Source organism: Leptopilina boulardi, unplaced genomic scaffold (assembly GCF_019393585.1).
Source record: "Leptopilina boulardi isolate dan_hultmark-lab unplaced genomic scaffold, ZJU_Lbou_2.1 LbouV2_316, whole genome shotgun sequence".
Classification (NCBI taxonomy): Eukaryota; Metazoa; Arthropoda; class Insecta; order Hymenoptera; family Figitidae; genus Leptopilina; species Leptopilina boulardi.
In genome coordinates, this window is record NW_026137881.1 from 3,008,402 (window position 1) to 3,020,882 (window position 12,481).

At 26.9% G+C, this 12,481-nt stretch overlaps 1 protein-coding gene across 12 annotated transcripts in view; it reads right to left on the reverse strand.

Annotated features, from left to right (window-relative positions):
• Positions 1-12,481, reverse strand: part of LOC127284003 (calcium/calmodulin-dependent protein kinase type II alpha chain) — a 194,742-nt gene that overhangs the window by 13,027 nt on the left and 169,234 nt on the right. For 4 of the 12 annotated variants that reach the window (XM_051309257.1, XM_051309256.1, XM_051309258.1 and 1 more), the window contains 3 exons: positions 12,096-12,242; positions 6,872-7,018; positions 2,812-2,877 (listed from right to left, as the gene is read on the reverse strand). The exons of 4 other annotated variants lie outside the window; for them this stretch is intronic. In XM_051309257.1, coding sequence (XP_051165214.1) covers positions 2,812-2,877; positions 6,872-7,018; positions 12,096-12,242 — 360 coding nt within the window. The remainder of the gene's footprint in view (positions 1-2,811; positions 2,878-6,871; positions 7,019-12,095; positions 12,243-12,481) is intronic. 4 more of the 12 variants (XM_051309262.1, XM_051309264.1, XM_051309260.1 and 1 more) reach the window with 3 other exon arrangements.

Consider the following 12,481-nt stretch of genomic DNA (forward strand, 5'->3'; position numbering starts at 1 on the left):
ATAATAATAATAATTAAATACGAGAAAATTGGAATATTTCTCGTAAATTATATTGTGTTTTTGTTGTACTATATATGAATGGAAGGTAAACTTTCCATTCAACAAAAGGGTCTTATAATCTAAAACGTGGATTTCCCCATAGAGCATAAAATGATAGTTTCAAACTTTGTTAATATACGTAAATTCGTTACGAGTGTGTAACAACACACTTACTGGGAATAGTTATAAAAAAAAAAATTTTTTAAAAATATAAAAACTCTCTAAAATAAATTATATACAAAATCATAAATCTTAATTAAAAAAATAAAATAAATACAAATATCTAAAACTATTTTCTACTGTTAAATTTTCTATACTTATGTACATTGTGAACAAGTGCTTAAACAATTAACAGTGAATTTACATATTATGTACAAAAATAGAAATTTATATTTTTTCTTTTTATTTTATTAGCTTTATTAATGTCTACTATTTTATAATATGCATCTAGCTTAAAAAATGTCTACAAAGCCCACAAGTTTTATTAATAATATTTATTAACAAATTTTTTTACCTATATTATTTCACCTGTTTTTTTTATAAAGAATTTGTGTATTTACATAATTATGTGTATAATAATTAATTGGCTGAAAATAATTACGATAATTTTTTTTTTGTCATGGATAAATAAGGGCAATTATTTTTTTTACAAAAGTAATTTCTTGTTTTTTTTTTTATATAATATAAAGAAGATATTCTATTGATTTGTTATTCGATAAAATAATAATTAATATTATTATAATAATAATACTATTAATTATTGTATTTTAAATTAAAAAATTATATGGTGAAAAAACCAAGAAATTTTTTTCTAGAATCTTTTGTTTTAAATATTATCTGCTGTACACTGAGAAAAATATGCTATTGAATCAACAGTATTTCTTTCAAAGGCATAAAAATTATTGATTCCAAAGCATATGCTATAGAATTTATAAAATATTGTATAGATTTTATAGCATATGCTTTTGGATCAATAATTTTTATACTTTTGGCAGAAATGCTGTTGATTCAATAGCATATTTTTTTCAGTGTAGAAGAAACATTGATTTTCTTTATTTAAATAGTAAATAAAAATAAAATTTGTTTTTTTTTTTTAATTTTTCCGATGAGAAAAAATTTTATTTTTATTCTGTGAAAGAAATTTTCTTACTCTAGCAATAAATTATTGTGCAAAGCGTGTAAAATAGATCATTGCTTTGTGTTATTATATTATCTTTTTTCTTTTTTTACTAATAATTATTGCATATTTCTGATATATATTTCATTTACATATACATATGTACAAATTGTTTTGTTGCAGTGTTCGCTTGCAAGGTCCCCTCTTGATTATTATTTTCATAATTGACACTTGTAATTTCATTGTTATATATTCATTCCGAATATATTATTTATTGAATAATATAATAGGTATTGTTATTTTTAAAAAATTTATTTTCCAATATATCCAATATTTATTGAAAGTGGTTATTATTTCATTTATAATTTTTTTTTATTATTCTACTTATTTTCATTTATTCGTTATTAACCAGAATTAAAAAATTTTTGTTTGAAATCATTTTATTAATAATTAATATTGATAATGTAATTAATAATAATATAAATAATAATTTTATTAATAATAAACATTAAGAATATAATTAATAATAATATAAATAATTTATATTATTAATTTATAATTGGTTGGACCCATTTTCAAAATCTGATGCCAAATTTGTAATCAGCGACACCAAAAACTCATAAGATAAATCTGATGATGAAAAAAATTAATCAATTGAATTCATTTTTAATTTTAAAAATCTGATTTTGGATTCGTAATTATCGACCCCAAAAACTCTCAGGAAACAAGTTTCAGATAAATCTATTAGATTTTTTTTAAATCTTCCGCCATTTTGAATTATGGAAACTGATCATTAGGGTACGGTCACAATATCTCATGCATGCACTGTGCATGCATGCAGAAACATTTGTCCGGTCACACTTCAACGAAATCTAGTGAATGTTTAGTAACTTTCTAGTAATTTTCCAAAATTTTCGATTGTAACTAGAAAGTTACTAAACATTTACTAGATTTTGTTGAAGTGTGACCGGCCAAATGTTTCTGCATGCATGCACAATGCATGCATGAGATAGTGTGAACGTACCCTTATTAGACTAAAAAAATCATAGTAACAAATTTCAGGTAAATGATTTCAAAAAAAATTCCCTAGAAACGGAAATTGATGTCAATTTTTATAACTCTAGGGCGAGCTGCATAGTTTGGTTCAAATTTTTTTTTCAAAAGTATTCTAAATTTCTTTTAAAAAAATTTTTTTTTTAATTCAAAAAATTCAGACATTTTATCAAAAGTTTTCTGCAAGAATTTCTTTTAATGAAATATTTGAACAGTATTAATTCAAATTTAATGATCAATTAATAATTTTTGGAATTGAGTAGACAAGTTTGGAATGTCAATTATTCGATCCGATAAATAAATAGGTCGTCGTATTGTTATTATTATATATATATATATATATATATATATATATATATATATATATATACATTCTAGGATAATCGATCGGTAAGGGGGAACCTTGCATTTCAATAATGTCATATTGTTGCATTGTATATTTGATAAAAGAGACGAATATGTGTGTCTCTCTTATGACAAACTACATCGTCTAAGCTTCAAGCAAGCATCTTTGTTCTTTGAGCTTGCATTGGAATTTCCACCTTTACCACTTCCATCACCATTATTGTTTCCATCACCACCACTACCACTATCACCCTTACCGTCATCTCCATCGCAGACATCATTTTCAAGTTGTACTCCTGCACCTGGACGTCGTTCTTCAGGTTCTGATGGTACATGCAACGTGCAAGCAAAAAAATTCCACAAACATAGGAACACATTTAAGCATGCAAATAACATTTCAAAAATTTGTCACTGACACATTTTAGTATTATTAATATATTATATTTAAATATATTAATTTAATAAATGTTAAATATATTAATTTTATAATTATTAAATGTATTAATTTCATCATTCTTAATTATTATTTCTTATAAAATTAAGAAACGGAGACTATAGTAAATTGCTTGAAGGAAAAAAATTTTTGATCCGAAAATACGGGAGATTATCGTTCCCACTACTGCTTCACATAATGCTAAATTTCACGTATGGGGACAACTAAATTCCACACTGAGAAAAATATGCTATTGAATTAACAGCATTTCTGCCAAAGGTATAAAAATTATTGATTCAAAAGCATATGCTATAAAATTTGTTAAATATTTTATAGATTCTATAGCATATGCTTTTGAATTAATAATTTTTATACCTTTGGCAGAAATGCTATTGATTCAATTGCATATTTTTCTCAGTGCACGTTTTCGGATCACCTTTTAATACCGTATTTCTCTATCTCTTTTGTATGGAAAAATTTAATTAACATCCGCGTTTGGAATTGTTGTTTTTTTTTTATTAGAAATTATTGGTAGGGATTGTGCAACAACTATTAAAAAACACAACATTCTTTGAACTATGATAAATTCAGCCAAAAAACGAGATAGGGAATTAGAAAATTTATGTAGATAAATATTTTTTTGACCCCTGAAAGATTTTATAGATGCAACACATTGATAAAATGCTTATTCACTTGCCAATGAAATATAATTCTAACTTGGGACCCAGGCTACTTCGTTGTATTTTGCATTCATACACTGAAAGACTTTTTGTTTCAAAAATTAATATAATTTGTTTTAAAATGAAGAAAACTCTGTTTTTATACTATTTAGTCATATGAACGTACTAGTTTCTGACCAGATAATACTGAAAATTAGTATGGACCATATTAATTTTTGATATTATTTGGTTAGAATGATATGTTCTATGAGTTCATATGATTAAATAGTACTAAAACAGTTTTCCTCATTTTGAAACAAATTATATTAATTTTTTAAACAAAAAATCTTTCAGCGTATTCTGTATTGAAAATACTATCCAACACTGAGAGAAGTTAAATACAGATTTCGTACTAAACACACGTTCAGATAGTGTACCTAACCTTTCGAGCAACATCGGTTCTAAATTGTATCACAGCTGCGCTTTTCGGTGGACAGATACTGTACTAAATCGTTTGTCCTACAAGTTAGATCAGAATCAGTACTCAATTGGCGCTGCTGCTGTTCAATTTTAGTATTGCGTCGGCACATGATTGAGGTACAATATCTGTCCCTCAAAAAATGCAGATGTTGCGTTAAACTTCTCTCAGTGAAGGTATATCGTAAACGGAGGCTCTGTGCTACTAGATTACATCTCAGTAGTAATCAGTCTTATCCGTGAAATTGGAGTTTCTGAAAGCGGCATTTAGTTCTTCAATACTCATGGAATCTTTATGAAATTACAATAAAAACGAACAAAAAGCTGAAGCAACTGTTTCCCTAACTTTCTCAGGTGGTGGCGAAATCCACTTGAGTAATGTGACTGAAACTTTGTCGAATCATTAAATGAGAATTCTTTTCCATCAAATAGACAAAAATAGGTTCTACTAATTTAGTAGCCTTATATTTTCCCAGTAAGAATTACAATATTCTCTTTCTTTGAAAATTCAGACAGCCCAGTCTGATCACAACATCTGTAAACAACACCTAGAACCGTTTCCATTAGTACCAAAAGTGTCCCAATCCAGAACACAGTTACAATTATTAAGAAATTATTAGGCATAATATTTGTTACAATATTTCTGCTCATCCAGTTTCCATAACTGTTGGAAAATTAGAAATTAATGTTACGATGATTTACTGATTATTATAAGAAGATGGAGACATAATACGAATGGCTCTAGAGATTTTTAAGAGGTGGTGTGATGAAACTGAGCAAAATTGCCAAATTTTTGGTTCCAAATGAAAATCCAACAAAAATAAAGGACATCGAAATAACTTGCAGACACTTTTGTTCTCTTACAAATGAATGCGGTTGGGTAGATGGTCAAATTGTAGATGTGTTTGTATAATGCAAACAAAAATCAATGTATCATTCTTCCTAGAAGACGATACAAAAATAGCCTTAGAAGACTATGGAATCAAAAGGTGCATCACAATAAATATTGGCTTACATAAATTAAATAAACCAATAAAAGAAATAATGTAAATGCCTCATTGTTTTGGCTGTCACTGGCGTATGTTAGTTATTAATTCTAAAACGTAAATAATAAACTTTATTGATCCGTATCAAATTACTAATGTGAAGGCTTCTGATATGAGCAGAGTGCTCGAAGAATTGGAGACGTTCCTAATAAATTGTGACAGAAAATCTGCATTCATAGAGAAACATTAAAAGGACAATAGAACTGTACGAAATAGTACATCCATATCAAAAAACAAAAACAAAAGGTATTAATTTAATACCAACTTTAAGTACTAAATTGTTATTTGGTTCTATTTTGACACCTAAAATCGGTACAATTTTAGTACTTTCTTTTTAGTATCTAATGACGGTAACCACTGTGGAGGGTTCACCATATATCACATGGATATTTTTGGAAGTAATAAAGAAATGGATATGACATTTGTTCCACAGCAATTTCGACGAACAGTAGCGCAGGCCATAATAAACGTCGAAATCGATATCTTCAATTTCGTGTATTGTTTGTTGTCAGTTAAAGAGAAGATAATTACGCTATGTCCGAGACTATGTCAATGTTGCCAGGGAAGAATTCATAAAAATTGTAAATATAAAGGGGAAATAAACAGCGACTTTGAGGATGAAAAAGATCATGTACCAGACAAAAAAAAGGAAATCAATGAGTACATCTCCATACACATGTAAGTTGTGCACGAGGTTTTTGAAACTTTTTAAAACCATTCTAAATATTATTACAAGAGGGGTTTTTTATATGACAACTCTAAAATTTATTACACCATGTAACTTATTTCGTTAGGAAAAATTTAGGATCTTTTTTAATTGTATCATACTGAAACCTAACGCAGTTGGTACTTTAAGCTTTGTTATATTTTTACAAAATTTTAATTGAAAATATTAATATAGTTTTTGTGGGAATTTTTATTCTCTTCAACGTAAAGGGATTGAAGAGCGTTATAGAGTACAGCCATAATTTCGGATTGTATAACAGTAGCGTTGGACCCTTAACAATATGTGATTCATCTTAGTTCCTCTGTTGGGGTTAAAACTCAACAGAAACTTTGCAGATGATTTTTTATGTTAAGACTTGACCCTAACAGATTGGTAACCTATATTCTAGAAGAGATTTTAGATTCCTAAAGAAGTCTTTAAATAGGTTAAAAATTTGTGGATTCACAGAGAGGCAAGTACAATATGTTATTAAGGTGCCAACTGTCTTTCTACGGAAGCCACGATTATAATCAACTCAGAATGCATTATCAGATGATGTAATCTTAGTAAAGAATTAATTATTATCCGCTTATTTTATCGGATATTAGAACCAAAATTAAAATTCAATGGTTTTTTGGTTTAACTCCTCTCCTCCCAATTGTATATTTGACCCACTGGAAAGTAAAACGCAACACATAAACTTCTGACTCTCATTTAATTAGCATGCAGGTCAAAATTTTATGTGTGGTTTTACTTTCCAGAGGCTCATACAATAGAGCTTTAAATACTGCTGCATTTTTTTGATAGTTTTTGCACTAAAAAATGAGTACCAACAATAATTTCATACTAAATCAATAATTGAGGAATCGCATTCGATAAGTGGTTCAAAACTATATTAGTTATAATCACTTATGGAATGCGGATCCTCAATTAAGGAAAATAAAAATGTCAGTGACAAACAGGACATTAGAAAACAGAATAAATAAAACTACAGACCGGTGCCAGAGGAGCTCTGTCGTCTTGAGTTGTTGTTGTTGGCGTTGAGGTAGACCGTAGAGGCTGATGAAGGTGAAACACCAGTTTGACTGTTCTGGCTGTTGCTGCTACTGCTGTGGCTGGAGCCACTGCCACTGCCATTGCCAGCTAGTCATGCAACCAACCAATCCACATAATGGGTATTCGTCAACGCCCATCGTTAAGGCCGAACGTTTCGAGTCTTCTCTTTTATAATTTTCATTATTCTTTTTCTTTTTCAAAAATTTTTACAAAATTTCTTTTAACTTTACCCTTCTTTAAATATCAGAATTCGAACGTTCGCCATCAATTCGAGAACGTTGACGTGCGACGCTCTGATTTAATAATCATCTGATTTATCTTCTTTTTTTTAGTAAAAATACATTTAGTGGAATTTATTCCATTCAGTATTAATTGTTTTGCGACACTATCTAAAAATTCTGCTTTTTTGACAAATAGAAAAACGAATAAGCGCAATTAGAAAATTTTTGAAACATTAATCCTTAATTAATTTTCAAAATGAAACTTTTCATAATAAAAGTTACTTCTATTAAATTTTAGAAAGTGTCGTCGTAAATTCATATTTGAATCACTCGAATTCTAAAAGCTATAAAAAACATTATTAGTTCAAACTAGAAAGAAAGGGCTAATAACATTCCAAAAAGCTTAAAATCCAAAAAATCCATTCACATTCTAGGAGATGTTCAGAGAAACAAAATTTCCATCTTTTAGAAATAAAAATCATCTTAATTCAGTTTTATTTAATAGAACTAATCAACATTTAAAGAATTTTTTTTTTTTAATTTGAAATTAAGACAATTTTTTTTCTCTGACACTGAAAAAATTTTCGTGCAGCAGCTGTACCAATTGAAAAATTTCTATATTGAGTTAACTTCACTGATACATGGAAAAAAAGATTTACCTGGAACAGCGAAACATTTTACTAAAGTAGCAAAAGTTTTACTTGCTTTAATTAAATCTTTCGCTATTCTAGTAAAACCTTTCGCTGTTTCAGGTTGATATTTTTTTCCGTGTATAAAACTCATGAAGTTTATTGAATATAGAAATTTTTCGTTTGCTGAAACAAAATTTTTTCAGTGTGGATGTAGTTTTATTGTGGTTTTTGATGACTGTGAGGGGAGTATTATGTTGAATTATGATTTTGAAAAAAAAAATCATGAGTGCGCACGTCAACCTACTCTATTGTGCAGGGTGTGATAATAATAATAATAATATGACAAGGAACAATTATTTGATTGTGATACGATTTCAAAAATGACGAAATTTCAATGTTTTATGATTTGAGTCTGAATTAGTGTCATTTTAGTGAGTGTATTTTTAATATTGAAAAAGAGGTTAAGAAGATTGCGCGCGCTGCATGTGCAGAGCGGGGGTAATGTGTGATGATCAGTTCTCGCGCTCAATCCCCACTCTTTGAAAACAGCGAGCGCAATATTCTTAACTAAACGACGCTAATTCGTGCTCTACTTTTGATTTTAATGGAAATATAAATGAAAATGAAATTTCATTAAATTCTTTGTATTCATTATATAATGAATAAAATATTAAATCATATATAACGAAATAATATGACAATATTTTTAAATATCATTTTGATCACTATATAATTTTTTTTTATACATATGTTTATGTAAAACAATTTGCATTTAAATAATATATGTAAATAAATTAATACAGTATCACAACAATTAAAAATAATAATGTGGCGATCCATGAGAGAAGAAATCTTACGACAAAAAATTTTTAGGTTATGTTTAGTTATAGTTTTACCTTGATAAAAAATTTCTTTTTAATTAGATAAAACTATCACTAAACATAACCTAAAATTTTTTTCACATAAGGTCCCTTTTCTCGTGGAACGTTACATATTATTTTTAAAAACTATATTTTAATTGTTGTTTTTTTTTACTAAATTCAGTCTCAATGTTTTGTTAAACAAAAGTTCAATTCTTTGCATGGTTAATTTTAATAAAAAGTTTTTTATAAATACAGTCTTATTAACAAAAAAAGGAATAATTAACAAATCACAGAAATTTTCTCACGTAAATAATAATTAAATTAAATAAACTTTCAGTTTCCAATTCGAATAACATTTAAATAAATAAAATTTTTATAAATGGCAAAATTAGTAATTAAAATTTTAATTTATGACAAATGACTTGGGATTAAGGGGAAAATAGGGGGGGGGCGGGGGTTAATGAGTATAATTATCAAGGGGTTAAAAAATCAATCAGTGTGAGTATTATAATTATATGAGTGAATATTGAAAAAAAATCATGCTCATAATATATCAAGAAAAGGCTGTAAAATCAGTAGGCAAATCTTACCGATTTGTGGAATCTCGCTTGATGCGTTGAATATTCAAACTTTTTCTCTTGAGAAGAATCTAAGTACCTTAATTTTAACAAATCATTGATTCATTTGTTTCTTTAATCTTCAATTTATTGACCTATTTTTGTAAAAGTATTTTTAAAAATATTTATAAAAAAATTTTTAAAAAATACTTCACATTTTTTTAATTTATACATATACTTTACAAAGAAAATCAATAGTGAAATAATAATTTGTTGTATATAATTTTTAATATTAAAAATGGTTTTATAAAAAAAATCAAACAAAAAAATTTTTTTTTTATTTAACTGTTAAAATTATAAATTGATCATTTAATTATTCATGTTATATTTTGAAAATAATTTCAATGATCATTTTATGGAATATAGAATTTTAAAAATATTTATAGACATTTTTTATAGCTTTACACATTTGGGTGGTAATTGTAAATATTTAAGAAATATTTTCCATACACTTGTAAACGATAATTAAAATGAAAATAATAAATTCAATATTGTAGTCAGGATATTTTGACGTGGTTCCAAGATAAATTGTAATTAACCTTAGCCTAAAAATTTATTTTCGTTTATAGTCAACAATGTTTTATTGGAACATTTTCAAAGCATTTGCGGTTTTTTTTTTTTTTTTTGGCGAATAATAAATTTTTTAAGCAAAATAAAAGCAATTTTTGATAAGCAAAAATTGGACTTATTAATAAAAACGATAAAAAAAAGAAAATTGTTGTTACGTTTATTTTTGAATTTTTAATAAAATGCTGCTTTTTCTGCGCCCTATATGATAATAAAATAAATTTTTATTTTTCCCTTTTTTTTTTGTTGGAGCCGATAACAATGCTTTTCTGACCTCAATTCATTAAATTTCAAGTAGTTGGTGACCCGTTTCAACTTTCATTTTGTCGGGAAACTGACTATATTCCATTGACAATGAGAAAAGCTGCGTCAAAATTTTATCACCCAAAGGGAGATAAAAATACATTCTCATGGTACACGTATTTTTCACACAACTTGTGAATTTTCCAAGCAAGCAAGCAAATATTTAAAAAAAAAAATTTTTTTTCATCTCACCAATAATTGAAAATTTTTAGTTTTTCATTCAATAAAATAAAAACACATGGTTACGGGATAAACATGGTTATTGTAGCATGAGGAAATATACAAATTGTTAAAGAGATAAAAAAAAACAATGAAGGGAAATAAATAATATTTTTTTGTATTTTCTGTGTAAAATTATAGAAAAAAAAATAATTTACTTTCTATGAATTTAAAAATAATTTAATAAACAACATTTTAAAAAATAAGATGAAAAAATATTTTTTAAAAATATATTTTTCCACTTTTTCATATATTTTAAAAATACCATTTCGAGATAGAAACTTGTTTCTGTACTTTATTCTTATATGCGCTTTTGTATCCTTACTTGGAATTCCATTTGAAACACTTAAAAAAAATTCCTTCACTGTCTATTCAAATCTTTGTCCCTTTTTTGCTTAAATCTCTTGAAGTAGAAGTTTTTAAGACTCCATTGCTTTTTATGAAAAGAAAAAAAAAGTTAACTTCATTCTTTATGCAATATTATTATTTTTTTCAAAATTACAAATTGTGACTTTTATGAAACTAATAATAATAATAATAATAATAATAATAATCCAAAGAATTAGTCGTCAAATGGTTGTAAATTTTTTTTTTGAAAATGCTCTGAATTTTTGCAAAAACAAAAATTTCAAACCTAATAATTTTTTTGAAATTCATTTTCGTCACAAAAAAATTAGAAAAAAAAAGATTTATGGAAGAATTAGACATAGAATCGGAACAAAAATTAGTACTACTGTGTATTTTTGTATTTTTAAAGAAATAGATGTTTTAAATTTTTAAAAAGCTACGCTGTAATTAATTGCATTTAAATCAAACTTAAAAGTTTTTATGCGTAGCAAACGATTTAGGTAACATAACCTAAAAATAATGTTTTTAGGTTATGTTACCTAAATCGCTTGCCTAAAAAAATTGTTTGCCATAACCTAAAAACATTATTTTTAGATTATGCACTGTAAAAAAATACCGAAAACGGGGCCTTATTTTATATACAGCGATATGTCTCCTTATACTACTTCGTGTTTCCTATCTATAAAAAATTTTAATTTTGGATTTCAATGAAATTTCTAATTATTTAAAATTTTTCAAATTAAATTATTTAAAATTTTACTGAAGCTTTTTCAAACTTTAAATCATCTTTTTCTTTAAAAAATAAAACAAAAATACACAATTGAAGTAACTTTTGCTCCGATTCTTTAACTGATTCTCCCATAAAATATTACATATGAAAAGTATTTTTTTTAATACCTGATAAATCCATTTAAAATTTTTTTTACAAACTTACTTCTATGCATAATTCAATGATAAAAATCATGTTTAAAAAAAATTTTCAAAAAATAATTTATCAGGATTTCAAAAATTGCTCCTCATATAAAAATAGGGGGAAAAAATCATCCATATTAGAATTGAAAACGCACAGCAAAAGTTATTAGTGAATTCAATGAGAAAAGTGAAAAAAAAAATGTTAAGAAACACGATTGGATCATTAGTGTCGCAAAATTTCTCTTTCTGAATAGAATTCGTAAGTAAAGAGATTTGGTGAACACAATGGAAACTCGTTGAAGCAACAAAAAAAATAAAAAAAAAAAAAAGAAAAAAGTCACGTGGAGAAAGCAGTAGTCATAAAATAAGAGGAAAAAAAGCAGACAAAAAATAAAAAACACGAGTCTCCTCGAATTGGTCGATATGTTCTCGAGGGTTCGTTTTTTTTCGAGGGACTTTTTTTTATAAGAGTCCTTTTTTACCTTGCGCGCCCTGTAGGAGAACCGCGGCAATTCCTAGGGGATTTCCCGAACCTGGGGCCTGCTTATTGCCCGTCGCTGGTACCATTACCCTGGAGAATACTGATGTGGCTGCAGGACTGTTCGGCGGTGTACCCTGCGAGGCGTAGCCTTTATTTTCATCATTTTGTTGTGCGCAAAGCCAACAAAATTAGAAATGAAAAGATAAAACAGAAGAAAAAATATTTTTTTTTAATTAAAAATTGTCAGAAAAATAAATTAAAAATTTCACAATATTACATCCAAGCACGAAGAGGCAAGCAAGTTTCATTGACCCCCAAAGATTGTTAGTTGTTAATTAAATAAAAGCATACCAAAAGAATTTAATTAATCTAGAAGTAAGTTAGTAA